This window comes from Peromyscus maniculatus, chromosome 2 (assembly GCF_049852395.1).
Source record: "Peromyscus maniculatus bairdii isolate BWxNUB_F1_BW_parent chromosome 2, HU_Pman_BW_mat_3.1, whole genome shotgun sequence".
Classification (NCBI taxonomy): Eukaryota; Metazoa; Chordata; class Mammalia; order Rodentia; family Cricetidae; genus Peromyscus; species Peromyscus maniculatus.
Genome location: NC_134853.1, coordinates 128,058,934 through 128,078,325, shown reverse-complemented (window position 1 = coordinate 128,078,325; position 19,392 = coordinate 128,058,934). Strand labels below are relative to the sequence as shown.

The 19,392-nt window shown below is 48.1% G+C and overlaps 1 protein-coding gene across 3 annotated transcripts in view; it reads right to left on the bottom strand.

Moving 5' to 3' along the window:
- Positions 1-19,392, bottom strand: part of Yipf1 (Yip1 domain family member 1) — a 33,093-nt gene that overhangs the window by 9,281 nt on the left and 4,420 nt on the right. For all 3 annotated transcript variants that reach the window (XM_042271558.2, XM_042271559.2, XM_076564658.1), the window contains 6 exons: positions 18,135-18,298; positions 14,367-14,447; positions 14,041-14,128; positions 7,339-7,455; positions 3,610-3,776; positions 3,076-3,258 (listed from right to left, as the gene is read on the bottom strand). In XM_042271558.2, coding sequence (XP_042127492.1) covers positions 3,076-3,258; positions 3,610-3,776; positions 7,339-7,455; positions 14,041-14,128; positions 14,367-14,447; positions 18,135-18,298 — 800 coding nt within the window. The remainder of the gene's footprint in view (positions 1-3,075; positions 3,259-3,609; positions 3,777-7,338; positions 7,456-14,040; positions 14,129-14,366; positions 14,448-18,134; positions 18,299-19,392) is intronic.

The window sequence follows — 19,392 nt, the reverse complement described above, 5'->3', positions numbered from 1 at the left end:
ACAGTGTGAAACAAGAGCCCTAGTCAATTAATGAGCTGTGTGACCTTGGGTCACTCCTGGGAGAGCATTAGGTTACACTTTGCAGCAGAGTGGCCCTGGGAACTTCTGCTGACGCCTGTGACCTGAAGAACCCTTTCCCAGTAGAGGAGGAGGTTCCTGCCATGTGCTGACTCTCACTGAAGCCCGGACAGAAAGGAAAACTGAGGCTGTGACAGCTAAGCTGCCTCAGTTTACATCCCTGAGCTCCTCCCAGGTCAGCGCTCTTTCCATTTCATAATGATGCTCTCTTTTAGAGAAGTATTTTACCTTTAAATTGTATTTATTAGTGTAGGGGCGAGCATGAGAGGTACAGAGCATGTGTGGAGATCGGGGGACAATGTGAAGGAACTGGTTCTCTCCTTCCATCAGGTGGGTCCTGGAGCTCGAACTCAGGTCATGAAGCTTGGCGGCAAGCGTCTCTACCCACTAAGCCATCTCATCATTGGCTCTCTTCTAGAAAATTCCTGAGCAGCAAGACGGGCAGGAAAATCTCACCTTCAGTACCATCACCTGAGAAGGGGGTGTCTTAGGCAGTAAAAGACCCTGCAGGTCCTGGCACAGGTACCACAGACTTTTTTTTTTAGGTAAGGTCTGTCTGACCTCCTTATGTAGCTGAGGATGAAGCTGAAGTTTCCCTCCTCCTGCCTCTACTTCCCAAGTAAGGGAATTACAGGTGTGTGTGCACCACGACACCCAGTTCATGTGGTACAGGAAACACCCCAGGATCCTGTGCAGGCTAAGCGAGCACTGTATCAACAGAGCTATGGCCCAACCCCAAAATGGGTCCTTTTACCATTTAATTTGATTTGATTTGGGGTGTGTGTGTGTGTGTGTGTGTGTGTGTGTGTGTATGCAGATTCACACATGCTATGTTCAAGTAGAAAACAGGACGAAACATCACATACCTTCCACCTTATTGGTTTGAGATAGGATCCCTCACTGAACTGGAAGTTTGCCATTCAGTAAGGCTGACCGGCCAGTGAGCTCCCAGGATCAGCCTGTCTCCAGCCCCTAATGCTGGAGTCACAGGCACATGGAGTCATGCCAAGCATTTTTCCCCCTGAGTCAGGCAGGGTCTATGTAGCTCTGGCTGACCTGGAACTCACAGAGATCTGCTTGCCTCTGCCTCCCAAGAGCTGGGGCTGAAGGATGCATGCCACCATGTCCACATGCCTAGCTTTTTATGTGGGGGCTGGGAATTCGAATTCAGGTCCTCACACCTGTACAGCAAGTGAGTTTACCATTAGGTCACATCCCCATCCCTCCAATTTTTTTTTTTTTAATTCACTTCATGTGTAAAAGGGTTTTGCCTGCATGTATGTATGTGTACCACATGTGTGCCTGGTGCTCATGGAGGTCAGAAGAAGACATTGAATCCCCTGGAACTGAAGAAGTTACAGATGGTTGTGACTTTCCATATGGATGCTAAGAACTGAACCCAGTTCCTCTGCAAGAGCAGCCCATGCTCTGAACAGCTGAGCCATCTCCCCTGAAATGTGACTTTTTTTTTTTTTTTTTTGGTTTTTCCAGACAGGGTTTCTCTGTGTAGCTTTGGAGCCTGTCCTGGATCTCACTTTGTAGACCAGGCTGGCCTCGAACTCACAGAGATCCGCCTGGCTCTGCCTCCCGAGTGCTGGGATTAAAGGTGTGCACCACCACTGCCCAGCTGAAATGTGTCTTTAATGATGACAATGACACTTCCTCGGTCCACTATTCAATGTGTCTCGCTCCTCTCTAGTCCTCACAGACTTAAAAATGGCCTCTCCTTCCTTCCGCCTTCCTCCTCACCTCAGCCCATCTGACAACGTTAAGAACACAGAGGAGGAGGGAGGTCTCGGCAGGAGAGGGGACAGAAGGGTTCCCAGGGGCACTGCAGCATCTCTAGAGCTCGGGCATGTCTCCTTAGGATCAAACAAAAACAAAACAAACAGATCTGGAGGCAGTGAGTGGACAAGTTCTAGGTCACACGCTTCCTATGTAGTGTGTGATTCTCAGGCAGCCTATGGGGGAAGTCGCCAGTCAGATCACAGATGAAGCAGCAAGACTCCGAGGAGCACAGAACGACAGCCGGGCTCACACGGATACCACACAACAGAGCTTCTGCTGGGCCTGCATGACTCAGAAGCATACGCTCCCCCCGAAAGGACACTCAGGCCCACCCAAAAAGCCTTCAAATACTGTGTGCCTCAGAAACAATCCACTTGTCTATGACTGACTCCAATCTTAAGCTTCCCACCCATGAAATCTTTTTTTCTTTTCCTTCATTCTAACCAGCCAGGAAACTTTAAATGTCCAACATCTGTCTAGCCATGGACAGGAAACCAAAAAGGCAGCAGCAGGCAGAGTCCCCCATCCTGTTCCCCAGCCCTGTAGAGAGACATGTGGCCACTCATACCTCTCGGGCCAGACATTGAATCTTAACCACATCACAGAAGCCAGGAAAGCCACACACTACAACCCGGTCCTCACACCTTTGCCACCTTCCTTCCAGGACAGTCTTGATGTCTGGGTCACAGTGTCAGTTTTAAAAAAACCACAGTGGCCGGGCAGTGGTGGCACACGCCTTTAATCCCAGCACTTGGGAGGCAGAGGCAGGTGGATCTCTGTGAGTTCGAGGCCAGCCTGGTCTACAGAGTGAGATCCAGGACAGCCAGGGCTACACAGAGAAACCCTGTCTGGGAAAGAAAGAAAGAAAGAAAAAAGGAAGGGAGGGAGGGAGGGAGGGAGAGAGAGAGAGAGAGAGAGAGAGAGAGAGAGAGAGAGAGAGAGAGAGAGAGAAAGCGATCTACTGTATCTAACAGCTTGAGGATTTTGCAAAGTGTTGACACTTGTGTATGATACACACCCAGAGAGCTGGAGAGATGGTTCATCAGATAAAGATGCTTTTGGGGAAGGCTAATGCAACGAGCTTCATCCCCAGAACCCATGTGATGGAAATAGAGAGCTGACTGACCTCTACCTGCATGTGCCTACACCAGTACACCCACAATAAATCAACGTTTAAAAGCGCCCCACGAGGGCACCGTCAGGACGTACCAAGCAGCCCACGGACAGCAGCACGTGAAGCAACAAGATCGTTATAATGGTGGCCAAGGCGACGCGCCGGTTATCCTCACGGACAGCTGGCCAGAAGGTCATGGCCAGCACAGAGCCCGAGATGCCCAAGGCAATCATGACGAGGACCCAACGAACCACTCTCTGGGGAATGATCCACAGCACCTGGACAAGGCGAGAGCATGAGGGAGCGTTCAGAGGTGTCTGTTCATCCCCAGCTCCTATGCCTACAAAGGACTCCCGAGCCGCTCAGCAGCAGGACGTGAACTGCCATGTGGCTTCGCAGAGCACTCCACCAGCATGTCCATGAATGGTGCTAACCCAGGGCTCCTCACACAGCCAGAGCCCTTGCCTTCCCCACACCCATTCATTCATCCTGCACTTTGCATGCAAAAGGAACCTCCAGGGGCGTGGGAGCAGCAGGATGGAAATAATGAGCCCTCCCCCCCCCCCCAATACTCTGTTGAATCTTCCACCCCAAACAGCTCCGCTGACTCCACCTGGCAGGGTACTCACTGCTGTGGGGATATAAATGAAGAGCGAGTAGCCGTAGACGCACACGATCTCCAGAAACGAGTAGGAAACGATGTTCATCACTTTGCTGTTTCTCCACATGAGGAAGCCCCAGAGAGCCAGGGGCACGAGCCAGGCATAGGCATAGATGATGGTGGCCGCTATGGACACTGCAAATGACAGATAGTTCTGTCTCCATCAAACTTTTAGCAAGCACACTATCAGAGTACTTCATGGTTTTTTTGTTTGTTTGTTTGTTTTGAGACAGGGTTTCTCTGTGTAGCTTTGGAGCCTGTCCTGGAACTCACTCTGTAGCCCAGGCTGGCCTCGAACTCACAGAGATCCACCTGGCTCTGCCTCCCAAGTGCTGGGATTAAAGGCGTGCGCGACCACCGCCCGGCTTTTGTTTTGTTTTTTGAAACAGGGTTTCTCTGTGTAGTCCTGGTTGTTCTGGAACTCCCTCTGTAGACCAGGCTGGCCTCGAACTCACAGAGATCCATCTGCCTCTGCCTCCCAAGTGCTGGGATTAATTAAAGGCATGTGCCACCTCCACCCAGCTGCTTCACACCCATTTTCTGCTCTGTATTTCCTGGGCCTGGCACAGCACCCGACACACAGTAGGTGCTTTATAAATGTTTGCTGATCTAATGATTCCTTAGCATGTATCTTTGTGGTAGTGACCAGTCTCCTATATGGTTTTACGGGACTCAATGACTAAAAACTACTAGTTGAAACAACTGAATTACGTAACTGAAATACTTCAGAGAGCCATACCCAAACATGTCTAAGTACGCTGAGCTTTTGGATCAAATAAAATCCAACTATTCCCCTGGAAGAACACGTTTTCCTCCCTAGCAAAACAAGAGCTGACACTGATTTCTTTAGCAAATGTATTAAAATGCCCTGGGTACAGATTATCCTGCTCTGCATGGTGTCTAGTGATCTGTCTCTAAAATACAGACTTCCAGCTCAGGAGTGCCTGAGCTGACCTCACACTCGTTTCTTCCCCACATAAATAACTCTGCGTGGGCAGCAGACACTCTTGTTAGCAGCTCCTGGGAACCATCACTGGAAGGTCTCCTAAAGAGCAGCACTCCCAAGACTGTCTCCCTGCTTCTGGAGCGACAACCCTAGAGCATGCGAAGCCAAGGCACCCACCCTTCCAACGTGAAAATCAGTGAACAATTCAATTAGCACCTCCTGCAAAAACAGGCCCCTCCTAGCAATTACAGCCAGACTCTGATTAAAGCATGCCATTGTCCAGAACCTTGAGGGCTCCATGGCAGCTTTTCCTCATGTTGGAATGCCCTTTTTGAGCCACACACAGCTCGCTAACATAACCCCTTTTCCTGGGGTGGAGAAGGGAAGGGGAAGGAAATTCTACCCTGGCTGTAGTTACTGCTTATTAAGCACTGGCTGGACATCAGACCCTGCACTCTAGAACTTTACGAGAGGCAATGTGGTGTCTGAGGCGAAGCAGATTCCAAGCCATGGGTTCTAATCCCAGGCAAAGCAACTCCAGGTGGAGAGTTACTAAACCTTCCTGTTTCAGTTTCCTGTGGTGATACATTTGTGTACCCTAATAAAACTTGCCTGAAGATCAGAGAACAGAAAAAGCCACTGTATTAAACATAGAGGCCAGGCAGTGGTGGCACACACCTTTAATCCTAGCACTTGGGAGGCAGAAATCCGTCTGGATCTCGGTGAGTTCAAAGCCACCATGGACTACATGAGATTGATTCAGTCTAGGAGAGAAACAGAGCCAGGCAGTGGTGGCACACACCTTTAATCCCAGCACTTGGGAGGCAGAGCCAGGTGGATCTTTGTGAGTTCGAGGCCAGCCTAGTCTACAGAGCAAGATCCAGGACAGGCATCAAAACCACATAGAGAAACCCTATCTCAAAAAACCAAAAAATAAAATAAAATAAAAAATAAAAACAAATAAATAACAGGGGTGCCAGATGGTGATGGCACATACCTTTAATCCCAGCACTTGGGAGGCAGAGGCAGATGGATCTCTGAGTTCTAGGCCAGCCTGGTCTACAGAAGGAGTTTCAGGAAAGCCAGGACTACACAGAGAAACCCTGTCTCAAAACAAACAAACAAACAAACAAACAAAGGTAAAAAGAGAGAAATAGAAAGATACATGGACTCTGGCTTTCTCTGTCTGTCTGTCTCTCTCTCTCACACACACACACACTTCTCTCACACACATTTACACAGAGTAAAGGGGAAAAAGAAAAGAAAGAATACATGAATGCTCTTACATAAATATATGCCTTTCTACAGACATACGCATAAACATGGCAATAATTATAGTTATTGAATTTGTTTCGTATATACCACGATTCCAACCTCCTTACACGTCAAAAACTCTCACCTTGGACCCCCCCCCCCCCCCCCCGACTTCTACAAGAATGAGCAACCACACCTGGCTCGACTCTTGGTTCTTAGACTAGCCCTATAATGTAAGTATTATCACTTCCGTTTGCCAACGGGGAATCTGAGACTTGGAACATTACCTAAGAGGGGAGTGAAGGGCAGGGCTGGGACCCGTGGCCCGCGTTCAGTTCTGGAGCCTGGGCTCTCATCCAGGCTGCGCACGGCCTCCTAACTGAGAATGGGTAGGGAAGGACACCAGGTCTTGATAAACTCTAACCTTCCTCCACTCTGGACTGGATGTCACCTGCAAGTCCCTGTAACCTGTTTTCTCTTTACTGCCTGCCAATAGTGGCTGTCATTGTTTTTAAGATAAGAAGTTTAGTGACGGGTGTCAGTTCAGGGGGTAAGCACTTATTGCAGGGGTGAGGACTGAGTTAGGATTCCCTAGATGCCATTAAAGCTGAATACAGCGGTGTGAATCTGGGACCCTCGTGCTCCTATGTGGCGGCGGAGGCAGGGGACCCCTGGAACCGTACAGGCCCGCTAGTCTGGAGCATGCAGCAGCCAACAGATAACTTCACCTCAAACAAGGTGGCGAGGACCAACACCCAGGGTGTCCACGGACCTCCACGTGTGTAATGGGACACACGTGCTCACACTTATATACGGGCATATGCTCGCGCACACACGCATGCACACACACAAGTCAAAGAAGAGGAGGAGAAAGGAGGAAGGACATTTTAAAGCCAGAATGTCATTTACGAGCCCACGCTGGGGTCACGTTCTGTGTGGTCCTCTCCAAGTCTCGACCACTGCGGATTTGTCATTAGCAAAACTGCCAGCGTAACAGGCACCCGTTTGGCGTAGTGACTGGTTTCCCGTGATGCTCTAGGTGCTTTATAATTAGTGGTTACAGGCATCTCAGCTAGCTGAGCCATCCGAACTTAAAGAACAATGCCTCTGTTGTTTGTCATCCCCAGATAATGCAAACCCTGCTACAGTCAAGACCTCATGCACACTGCTTTAGCCATTTTGTCTATTTTTAGAATAAACTCCAATCACTCACTATTCAGTCTGAGAGCTTCCCTAAAAATCACATAGAGTTACGACACTGTGCATGTATGTGTGCCAGTGAACGATACACATTCAGGTTGGAAGGTCATATGCAATAGCATTTTACCATGATGGGGAGGAGGACTGTGGGTATACGGATGTGAGGTGGAGAACTCTGAGTGGGGAGCTGTATTTAAGAGCCGGGGTGCAGTGTCGAGAGACTGGACAGTGTGCTCAGACAGTAAGAGCATTGGTTACAGACCGTCCACATCCACACGAGTCACACTATTCACCTACCTTTTTGGAATTCGGGCACATAATGGTATGTCTTCTCTCCCAGGTGGATTAAGAAGTTGGAAAGGTTCCCACTAATCGCTATGGCAAAGACCAAGGTGGCGCATATCCAAAAGGGGCCTGCAAAGCAACCAGAAGATACCAAGAGCAGGCATGAGACACTTGCTGTTAGGCTCTTTCAGAACCATTTCCCACCAGCCTCCTCCTCATCAGACAGGCAAGAGGAAAAGAAGTTTGGATGTAATCAACACTCACTTAATGGGAATGTTCACTTTCAAAAGGTCAAAACACAGTTCACTAATTAGATGCCCCTAAAAAGCAAGGGCAATCAGAATCCATGGCCAAACCACAGTCCACAACCAGGTGAATGAAGATATTGACGTACAGTTTCCCTTAGTAAAGGACCAAACATGCACAAGCCTTCAGAACACAAGCAGCAAAGATTACTTCCTGTCCCCAAGCACCCAACTTAAGATCAGAGGACACACAGCTGAATCAGCCAGGTCCTTCTGCATTATAAATGAGGGAAAGTGCAAGGAGCAGACTTCAGCCGAAAGTCAGCTTGGGGGCTGGAGAGATGGCTCAGCGGTTAAGAGCACTGACTGTTCTTCCAGAGGACCTGGGTTCAATTCCCAGCACCCACACATTGGCTCACACCTGCCCATTAACTCCAGATCCAGGAGACTCTGATGCCCTCTTCTGACCTCTGCAGGTACCAGGTACACATGTGGTGCACACACATACATGAAGGCGAAACACTCATACATACATGAGAAAAATAAATAAATCTTAAGGGAAAAAAGTCCATAACCTACTTAATCACCATCATTGTGTGTGCAAGTATATGCACATACCCATGTGTTTGTGCATGCCTGAGACATACAGAGACAGAGACAGAGCTGGGGAAACACAGCTAAAGCCTGTCATTTCTTCCTTTCCTTTTTTTGCACAAACTTACATTTTTAAAGTTTTACACGTGTATATAATGTACAGTGACCACTCTCACATCCCACCCTCTCCCGTCTCCTTACGACAGCTGTCTACCCCCCTGTCCCCTACAAATCTTTCTCACATTTGTGTCCTTTTATTTTACACTGAGCTTAGAAGTTTAACCAGGGCTGTCCATGTGAGCATGTGTTTGGAGTTGTCTCCTTCCCTTTCTAATGAAAAGGTGATTAGTCAGCTGGACGTGGTCACGCACGCCTATAATCCATCCCAGCACTCGGGAGGCAGAGGCAGGAGGATTGACACAAACCTGGTCTACACAGTGAGTGCGAAGTCAGACAGACAGCCCACAAAACCCCCCTGCACAAGCAATAACATAACGGTTCCAGGTCCAAAGAGAACACAGGGGAAAGGCAAGCACGCTTCCTTCCCTCCGGTCCCAGCTCTGCGTGTGTCTCCTGAGAGCTCCCGCTGTTTCTAGTGAATCCTGCCAGAAACAGTCAACTCACAGGAGCAGTGCTGTGGATATGTGTGTGCATGCATGTGCATGTCTGTGCACAGGCTATACAGATGACGAGACGCACATCTGGCTGTGTACCTTTCTATTCTAACCGTCATCTCCCCCTGGAGATTCTCCCCCAGCTCCTCAAGAAAACAGCAAGTTCTTTCATCGTGTGCTTGGTTTCTCTTTTTGCTCTGTTTGGTTTTGGTTTTTGGAGACAGGGTTTCTCTGTGTAGCCCTGGCTATCCTGGAACTCACTTTGTAGACTAGGTTGGCCTCAAACTCACAGAGATTCCCCTGCCTCTGCCTCCAAGTGCTGGGATTAAAAGTGTGCACTATCACTGACCAGCATGCTCGATTTCTTAACACCATCCTTATCCCCTTTTACCTAGAAAAGGTATTAAGGGGTCTGGAAAGATGGTGTAGCAGTTAAGAATACTGGTTGCTCTTGCAGAGGACCTGGGTTCAGTTCCCAGCACCTACATAGTGGTTCTCAACCATCTACAACTCAAGTTCCGGGGAAGCCAACGCCCTTCTCTGACCTCTGCACACACCAGGTATGTATGTGGAGTGCATACATACGGAAAGGCAAAATACTCCTACATATAAGAAAATAAAACAAATAAATCTTAATTTTTTTTTAATTGTGCAGTGGTGGTGCATGCCTTTAATCCTAGCACTCGGGAGGCAGAGCTGGGTGGGTCTCTGTGAGTTCAAGGCCAGCCTGGTCTACAGAGCAGGTTCTAGGACAGCCAGGCTATACAGAGAAACCTTGTGTCCTGCCCTACCTCCACCTCAATTTTTCTTTAAAGTACTATGGGTCTTGGAAGACGACTCAGTCAATAAGAAGCCTGCCATGCAGGACTGACGATCTGCATTTGGCTCCCCAGCACCCATGTGAAAAACCACACGTGGTAGCACATGCTGTAACCGCAGATTTTGGGGGGGAGAAGGGGCAGGAAACAGAAATCGTAAATCTCTGAAGCTCCCTGGACAGTCAGACTAGCCAAAGGGATGAGTTTCAGACTCAGTGAGAAACCTGCCTCAGAAAACCCAGGTAGAGAGCAGTCAAGGAAAGACACCCGTGTCAACCCAGATTTCCACACAAACACACAGATATGCACATGTGTGTATGCATGCATGTATGCACACACAACACACGTATACCACACACATACACAACACCTCACACATAAAAAAATTAATTTACTATGTAAAACAAACAATAATTTTTAAATTGATATTTAAAATTTTTCATTTTCACTAATATTTGGCAGTATCTTTGGAGCAAATTTCAGACATCTTGAAATATCATAAAATTAATAAAATTATTGCATCTGGGGAAAATCACACAGATGGATGAGGGCCTTTCAAAGGCAAGTGTTGACTCCTGAAGGTAGAAAAGGGAACCGAGGCAATGAATGACCCCCAAGGGCCACCAACATCAGCTTTCCACACACCACTCGCTTCCCCACCAGAGTGCAGGCTCCGGGCCGCGGTCCAGGGTAAATCCCACAGTATTATTTTAGCTTACTATACCACAAGAGACATAAAAATCAAAACAAAACATGCAAAACCTCCACTACCAAAAAGCTTTGCCAGGGCTGGAGAGATGGCTCAGTGGTTAGGAGCACTGGCTGCTCTTCCAGGGGACCCAGGTTCCATCTCAGCACCCACGAGTGTCTGTAATTTTAGTTCCAGGGAGCTTGATGCTCTGGCCTCCACAGGCACCAGGCAGGCATGTGGTGCACAATGTACACACAGGCAAAACACCCATACACATACAATAAAATAATAATAATAATAATAATAATAATAATAACAACAACAACAACAATAAAGTTTTGCCAAGCCATCCAAGCATAAGAACACAAGTGGCCAGACAGTATAGTCATGTGACTTGAAAGCACATAGCACATAGCATGCTCTCTGCTAATATTTACTAAATACACACACTACTGCTAGGCCCTGGGCTAGGCTCCTGGCACACAGCAATGTGCGACAGGGACATAGACCCTGCCTGTAGTACATCAGGAACCACACGGAGGTACTGTACAACATCTAGTCTTCAGAGTCTGCCAGGGACACACCAGAAGGGTGCCAAACCTGAGCCAGGCCTGTCCCGGCTGGATCTAAAGAGCAGGGGTTTCAAGTGAAGAGGTCGAAAAGACTGCTGAATCAGGGCCAGGGAAGAGCACGCCCAAAGACCCAAATCAAGGAAAGGCTGTCAAGGTCAAGGGGACAACCAGAGGTTGCAGACGGACAAGGCCAGACCATGGAGGGCCAGAGGAGTCCTGTTTGAGAGAGGGATTTATCTGTCAGCAAGGGGAAACCTGGTATGGGAGGCAATTATGCAGCCGCCCCTCTGTGTAAGTAAGGGATTGGCTCCCGATGCTGAAGGACACGCACATCGTGGGATGCTCAAGCCCTTTTGTATAAACGGATACACTGTTTGCATATCATCTCCACACAGCCTCCCGCACACTTCCACCGCCTTCAGATTACCTGTACTACCTAGTGCAGTGCCAGTGCTGTGTGAGGTGATCTACTGGACCAAGACCCGTGTGTGAGCACAGATGCAGCATTTTCCAAACTCACTCCTGAGCTCTGGTGGGTTGAATCACAGATCGGATCCTGGGGACAAGGAGTCCACTGTACCCACGGACGCCTTGCCTGCCATTCTTTGGCTGTTCCGAGCCCTAAGCTAATAACACAGACACTTCAGGCCTAAAAGGCCACGGACACCTGCTTACCACTCTGCCTGTTGAACTCAAATGCCCGCACTCACCCCCGGACAGAAGCAAGAAACCTGTCCTAGCTTTAAACTGTCTTCTGAGGTATTTTTATACTCCTTCTCTCCTCATTGCAGGCTTTGAATGAACCCCCAACTGCTTAAGAACAAAATCTAAACCCCTCAGGCTGACAGAGAAGGCCCATGATGATCAAGGCTCAGTAACCTTTTTCCCAGCTACCTGATCCGGTGTCATGCAGCATACACTCACCCCAGCTCCTTCCAGTTCCTTCATTTTGCCTTCTCTCTCCCCGTCTCCTCCCAAACCCCAACTCTTACATGGTGGAAGTGGAATGAAACCTAAATTTGGGCTACATTTATAATGAAGGGCACTTCTAAAATTATTATGTATTAATTTTATTATATTCAATGTTTTAATATATAGTATATTAATAGAGTGTTGATAATATTTAATGTACTATTATATGATTGATTTTATATTGTGAAATATTTGTAACAGAGAAAACAGCAAAGAACAATAAAACGAACAGGTGTATGTACATATACTGCTTTAAAAATATCTTTTTCACAGGGCTGAGGAGATGGCTCAGTAAGTATCTAAAAGCATAAGGATCTGAATTTCATCTCCTACCCTCATGTGAAAGGCCAGACACAACCATGCACACTTGTAACCCAGTACTGGAGAGACTAGGTAAGAGGGGGACTGGGACTAATAGATGCTGGGTAGACGGGGTAAGGGGGACTGGAACCATGACCAGCCAGGGCTGGAGAGACGGGCTAAGAGGAGGACTGGGACCAGTGGGCGCTGGGGAAACATGGTCAGGAGGGTGACTGGGACCATGACCAGCCAGTCTAGCCAGGTCAACAAGCTCCAGCCTCAGTAACCCTGCCTCAAATAATGACGTGAAGAGAAACTGAGGAAGACACCCATACTGACCTCTGGCCTCCTCTATGGGAGTGTGCACAATTGTCAATGACAGCAAAACAGCATTCGTCGCCTTCAGCAGCTTCCTCTTCACTTGTCACTGTTCTGACATCTATCCATGTTGACGCTCTAAGGTCTCACTCTAAGAACTACAGAGATCCTGTTTGCCTCAGAGAACAAAGTGAAACGCAACCTACAAAGACTCCTAATGTCAACTTTGAGTCTTCACACACACGCTGGACAAATGACAGCTTTTGTGAGCTGGTTCCTTCCTCCATTGGGTTTTCTAGATCAAACCAAGGTCATTGCCTTGCACAGCACGTACTTTTACCCATGAGCCATCTTGCCCGCCTGGTCTTGATGGTTTTTTTTGTTGTTGTTTTGTTTTTGTTTTTTAAAGATTTATTTATTTATTATGTATATGGAAGAGGGCACCAGATCTCATTACAGATGGTTGTCAGCTACCATGTGGGTGCTGGGAACTGAACTCAGGACCTCTGGAAGAACAGTCGGTGTTCTTAACCTCTGAGCCATCTCTCCAGCCCCTGGTCTTGATTGTTACTTTGACTAGGTTTAGACTCACCTAGGGAACGCACCTCTGGGCGACTGTGAGGACATTTCCAGAAAAGACTAATTGAAGGAGAAGAGCTGCCTTCAGAATGGGTAGCCCAGCACAGGGAGTCCAAGGAAAGAAGAATGTCGCCAGCTTGCCTCATCTCCCCTCAAATACAAAAGGCCGTGGTGTGCAACCCTCTCCTCAGGAGCCCTGGGTGAGCCTCGGCGTTTTCCTCAGATAGCCAGGGAGCCAGGGGTTACAACCATTCCTTGGCCTATCCCTGTTTTAGACTCTCAATGGCGAGCCAGTCCCCACCCCCCACCCCCACACACGCACCCTGGTAGCTGAGAAGGAACTCAGTACGTGAGTGACAAAGTATAAGAGAACTGGATCGGTCACTTTTCTGTGGCTGTGGTAAAACACTGTGACCAAGGCAATTCACAGAAGGTTCACCGGGGCTTATGGTCCGTCGCCATCACAGTGGCGAAGCGTGGCAGCAGCTGGCATACTGGACCACAGGCAGCCAGCAGAAAGAGTGAACTGGAAATGGCATGTGGCTTTTGAAACCTTAAGGCCTGCCCCCAGTGACGTACTTCCCCCAGCAAAGCCATACCTCTTAATTCTACCCAAACAGTGCCACCACTGGGGGCCAAGTGTTCAAATGCCCGAGACTATGGAGTACGGTCAGACAATCACGAAAACCTACTCCACACTCGACCTACACCACCCAGTCCTCCACGGCGGAAAATCAACAGCACTCAGAAAGCTTCATCCTCCTCAAGCCGACACTGGCGTCACCTGGAGCCTTCCAAAGGACGACTCATAATTGTAGCTGCAGGACACAACGTAACATGAAATTCCGTACCCTTCCCCTGCCAAATTCTTTGCAAAGATTGTCGCTAAATCTCAGAGAGTCAACCAAAAACGTTGTACACCTTACTAACAGTGAAATTCTCTAACCGTCCAGGCAACCCTCCTGTTTACTGGCCAGGATGGGGCTGACCAGCCAAAGGCACTGTACATACCGTAGAGATCTGGGTTGCTGCGGACATAGAGCCTCACAAAATTCTTCCCAGGAACCGGCAGCAGAGACCCTTTTATTCTGTCAAAGACCTGCAAGACAACACAGCAGGAATTCCACTGGAGGTTAATTTTCCTTAGGATGTAAGCTATTTGACTACTACAAAACTGGAAGCTGGTTATTTGAGCTTTTGTAGCAGTTTTCACACGCAGTCAGCCTCTGTGCTTTGGGAAGACCATGTCCAGTACAGTGGTTCTCACAGGATGCTTGCTCCATCAGATGAAACAAGTCCCCCTTACGGAAAATAAAGAGCGAAGCCGGTTCACAGACCTGGTAAGTGTCCACATCAAAGAATGTCTGATAGTATTCAAACGTCCAGAAGGGAGAGCTTTTCTTCTGGCCGGCCAGTAACTGTCAGAGGGAAAATGATACAAGGTCAACTCCAAACACTCCCAATGGCTTCTTCCTTTTAACTATTTACATACATATATATTTATATTTCATATGTATGTACATATATTTCATATATGTGAGTATATTTAATCTGCACATATACCTGCACACCAGAAGAGGACATCGGATCCCATGTGACTTAGTTAGGGTTTCTACTGATGTGAAGAGACACCATGACCATGGCAATTCTTATAAAGGAAAACATTTAATTGGAGTAGCTTATAGTTTCAGAGGTTTTAGTCCATTATCATCATGGTGGGACATGGTGGCACACAGGCAGACATGGTGCTGGAGAAGGAGCTGAGAGTTCTACATCTTGATTTGCAGGCCACAGGAGATGAACTGTCTCACTGTGTGTGGCTTGAGCATATATGAGACCTCAGAGCCACCTCCACCGTGACACACTTCCTCCAACAAGGCCACACTTCCTAATAGTGCCACTCTCTTTGAGGTCATTTTCCTTCAAACCACCACACCCTGGGAACACAGTTACAGACGGTTGTAAGCTGCCATATGGGTGCTGGGAATTGAACTCAAGACCTCTGAAAGAACAGCAAGAGCTCTTAACATAAATTCAAGGACTCTCTGCTATCTTAAAAGCCTATAAGGAGACAATATGCACAGGTCTAATACATGTTTCCATAACTTACTGGCCTATTAAAACAGTTTCTTTCTGCATTTTATTAAAATATATGATCATATAGGAATTAATAGGAAAGAGAATTTTGGGGTAAGAAAGGCTTTTGTATATAAAATTAGACCATGCCCTAAAGTAAAGAATTTTCCCCAAAGCAAAATGAGGAATGAAGACAAGACCAGAAATCACAGTGTTCTGTGTAGGCAGCTGCATAAAAACAGTGTATGCATGTGATCAAGCTCACACCAAGTCAAAGTTACTGGGGGCTGGAGAGATGACTCAACAGTTACAAGCATGGATGCACTTGCAGCGGACCTGGGTTTGATTCCCAGTACCCACACAGTGGCTCACAACCATCCTTAACTCTGGTCCAAAGAAATCTGAAACCCTATCCTGGCCTTTTTGAACACCAGGTATACACAGGTAGACAGAATACCAATAAGCATAAAAATTAATTTTTTTTAATTAAAGATTATTGAAAACTATTTTCCAAGATTAAAACTTAATACACTAGCATAAAACTAAAATCTATCCTGAATATTTAAATGAATAGATTTTGGGGGGCTGGAAAGATGGCTCTGAGTACTTATGAGTACTTGCTGCCTTTGCAGAGGACCTGGGTTCAATTCCCAGCATTCCCATGATGGCTCGCTCACAACTGCCCCTAATTCCAGTCCCAGGAGATGCAGTGCCATCTTCTGGCATCCTCGGGCATTGCACTCACTTGGTACACAAACACATACTGGCACGTAAGATAAAAATAAATACACCTTTTTTGAAAAAGGAACTGAGTTTTCTTAAACTATTGCTTTGCATTTAGTAACAGTTAACGTTTTGGATTTTTAAATTTCATTTAAAATTTTTATTTATGTGTATGTATCTGTGTGTTCACACACATGCATGCAGGTACCCACAGAGACCAGAAGGTGCTAGATCCCCTGGAGTTGCAGTTACAGAAGTTTGGGGTCCCCTGATAGGGGTGCTAGGAACCAAACTCTAGTCCTCTGGCAGAGCAGCAAGTGTTCTAACCACTGAGCTACCTCTCTCTAGACTACTTGGTTCTTTTTAGTTACTATTTCACATACCCAAAGGCCACTCGGTCAGCAGTGAAAACTTCCCTGTTCCCTGAACTTGGTTCCTATCCCGTTAGGCTGGCCCTTTCACGGCTGTAATTTTGTTAGTAACCCATCTTCAGTCCTGGCCTCTGTAAACATTCTGGCCCAGTTTGGGTTTGCCAGGTTACAAGGATCCCACCTAAAGTTAACATTCAAGGGCTGAATCCAGCCCAGTCCAACAAGAGGGACGAGAGGCCGAGGCCTGCTCCTGGAGCCCTAATTAGACATGGAAACCTCTAAGGAGAGCGTGAGACAGGGAACCGCAGGGAGCCTGCAAGCGAGCAAAGAGAAATAACTGGAAACTATGGGCAAACTGGTTAAGACTAGTGACCACGAATATGCCACTCACTCTGACCAGACAGGACTGTCCTTAGACTTTTACAGGTCTGTTCTGTTTTATTTGAGATAGAGTCTCACTATGTAGCTCAAGCTGGCCTTGAACTCCTAACCATCCTGCCGCATCCTCTGGAGTGCCTCGATTTCAGGTACATACAACCACGCAGGCTTCCTTGAGCTTCACTGCATGGCTGATGTAATACGTCAGTGGGAGCTGTAACACACACACACACATACACACACACACACACACACACACACACACACACACACACACACACACACACACGAGCACATGCTGAGCCGTGAGCAGAGCTGAGGAGCTACACTGAGTTTCTGTCCTTTCCTAGAGAACACAGGATACTCCAAACCTTCCCTCCGAGTGAGACGTACCCCCTGGCTCCTGGCCACTCTCCCAGCGGGGCAGCCTGCGGGCCACCTCTCCAGTGCCTGCTCTGCAGTCTTCTGGATGGCTTTTCTAGAAGAGACTCACCTTCCCTCACTGCAGGATTAGTCTGCTGGTTTCGATCCCGCTTGTGACAAAGGACCCACGGAGCTGCTGATGGCGCCCCACAGCTGCACGGTGAAGCCCACTGCCACACACGGAGCAAGCGCTCCTCTCGTGGGTTGTGGGCGCAATTCAACAGGTAGAACGCTGAAGAAATACTGTTCCCCTCACACAGCCGATCGGAGGGAGGCCTCCCCGTCTCTCTGCGGCCCTCCTGCTCTCTCCTTCCGTTCAGAAGGAGGCCTCCGCGTCTCTCCTTCACCCACACCGTCTCCCAAGCCCTGCTTAGTTCACTCCCTCTGCTTCGAGTCAAGACCATTTTGCATGGCTCTGTCTGGCTGCACTCTAGTCTGTCTCCCTCCAACTTATATTTAAGGCCACCAAATACAAGCTATCTTCACCCAGATACATGGTCTAAATTGTCCACTGGCCCCTGATAATTTTCAGAATGTATGGGAACTCACTGGGAATGGACAGATGGATGTAAACTCACAGGGTCCTGGCCTGTCTGTAGCCTCACCTCCAGCCTTCACACATCCTTCGCTCCAATGCAGAAGACAGAGGCTGTTCCTGGCTGCACCATGCTCTTCCACACCTCCGTGACTTTACCAAGACCCTTCCCCTTGCCTCCATCCCCTCTGCCTATCTTCTGCCCCCCCCCTTACACACCTTCCCTCTTAGCCGAGGTGTCACTGACCCCAGAAAGCCTTCCCTAACCCCGGAAAGCCTTCCCTAACCCCGGAAAGCCTTCCCTAACCCAGGAAAGCCTTCCCTAACCCCGGAAAGCCTTCCCTAACCCAGGAAAGCCTTCCCTAACCCAGGAAAGCCTTCCCTAACCCCTCCTCTGCTCCCCTGACCCACACACCCACAAGTGCTTCCCACAGGTGATGGTCTGTTTACCTGTCTGTCTCCCTCAAAAGGATGCCACAGGTCACACACCTGTGTGCCACCACTGCCCGGCACTGAACCAGGAACACAACAAATAAGTAAACACACGGACTCTAAGCTCTGAGCAAGGACAAGGGAAAAACTGAAAGGCAAGTTCAAACCTCAGTCTCGTCAGAGTCGTTGTTTCCCAGCAGCTCATCATCCTCTTCTCTCCCCGAGCTTCCTCGGGGTCTGACTTGGTGTTTGGAAGTCTCGTCGGGATCCTCAATGCTTATTGTGGTAGCATCTGGGTTTGTGGCCAGCAGAGTGGTTCCATCGCCAAATTCTGAAACCAAGCAAAGCGCAAAGGCCTGGAGACCTTCCCACACTGGCAGCTGGGTGCTTGCCACCAGAGGAAGCCCTGGTGCCGAGGATGGAGCTCAGTGGTAGAGCACACAACCAGCATGCCGAAGAAGCTGGCTTCCAGCCCTCATCCTTCTTGACTCTCTCAGCTCCACTATGAACCTTATCAGAGGAGCTGAACCAGCACAGAGGAGACTTTGAACACAAGCTCAGCACCAGGGAGGCTGACGCTGGAGGGTTTCATTCAAGATCCACCTGAGCATACAACACAGTGAAGGAGGGGTGGGGGGTATTACCTAAGTCTTTAGTAGGGTACCTGATCCACCTAGACATCTCTGAATCAACTAAATCCTATATCACCATAGAAACCATGAGGACCAAAAACAAAGTGGAAATAATAGAATAAAAATCACTCAGCTTATAGCCGGGCAGTGGTGGCGCACACTTCTAATCCCAGCACTTGGGCAGAGGCAGGCAGATCTCTGTGAGTTCAAAGCCAGTCAGGGCTACACAGTGAGTTCCAGGACAGCCAGGACTTTTATACAGAGAAACCCTGTCTCAAAAAACCGAAACGAAGCAAATCACTCAGCTCCATCACACAAACGCAAACACTAGGAGATCCTGGTTGGTTTCCTTTCTTTGCACAGCAAGATTTTTGCCAGTGGTGATCACTCTGTCATACAACAAATACTTACCTCAGCCAACAGGGTCCCAGGTCCTGCTACTTGGTGTGCTAATAGCTAACAAACAATTCTATAACCTGTTTTGTATACTGGCGATTATATAGAAATAATGACCTTTTGTTTTTGTTTTTTCAAGACAGGGTTTCTCTGTGTTGCTCTGGCTGTCCTGGAACTCACTCTGGAGACCAGGCTGGCCTCAGACTCACAGAGATCCGCCTGCCTCTGCCTCCCGAGTGCTGGGATTAAAGGCGTGCGCCACTACCACCCGGCTAACAATGACTTTTTATATTATAATAGTTTTTTTTTTAAGTATACAAGAAATGACAGTGTAGACAAAGCTTTTAGGGGGCGACTATGGGAAAGAACACACTATGACATATATAATGTATGTATG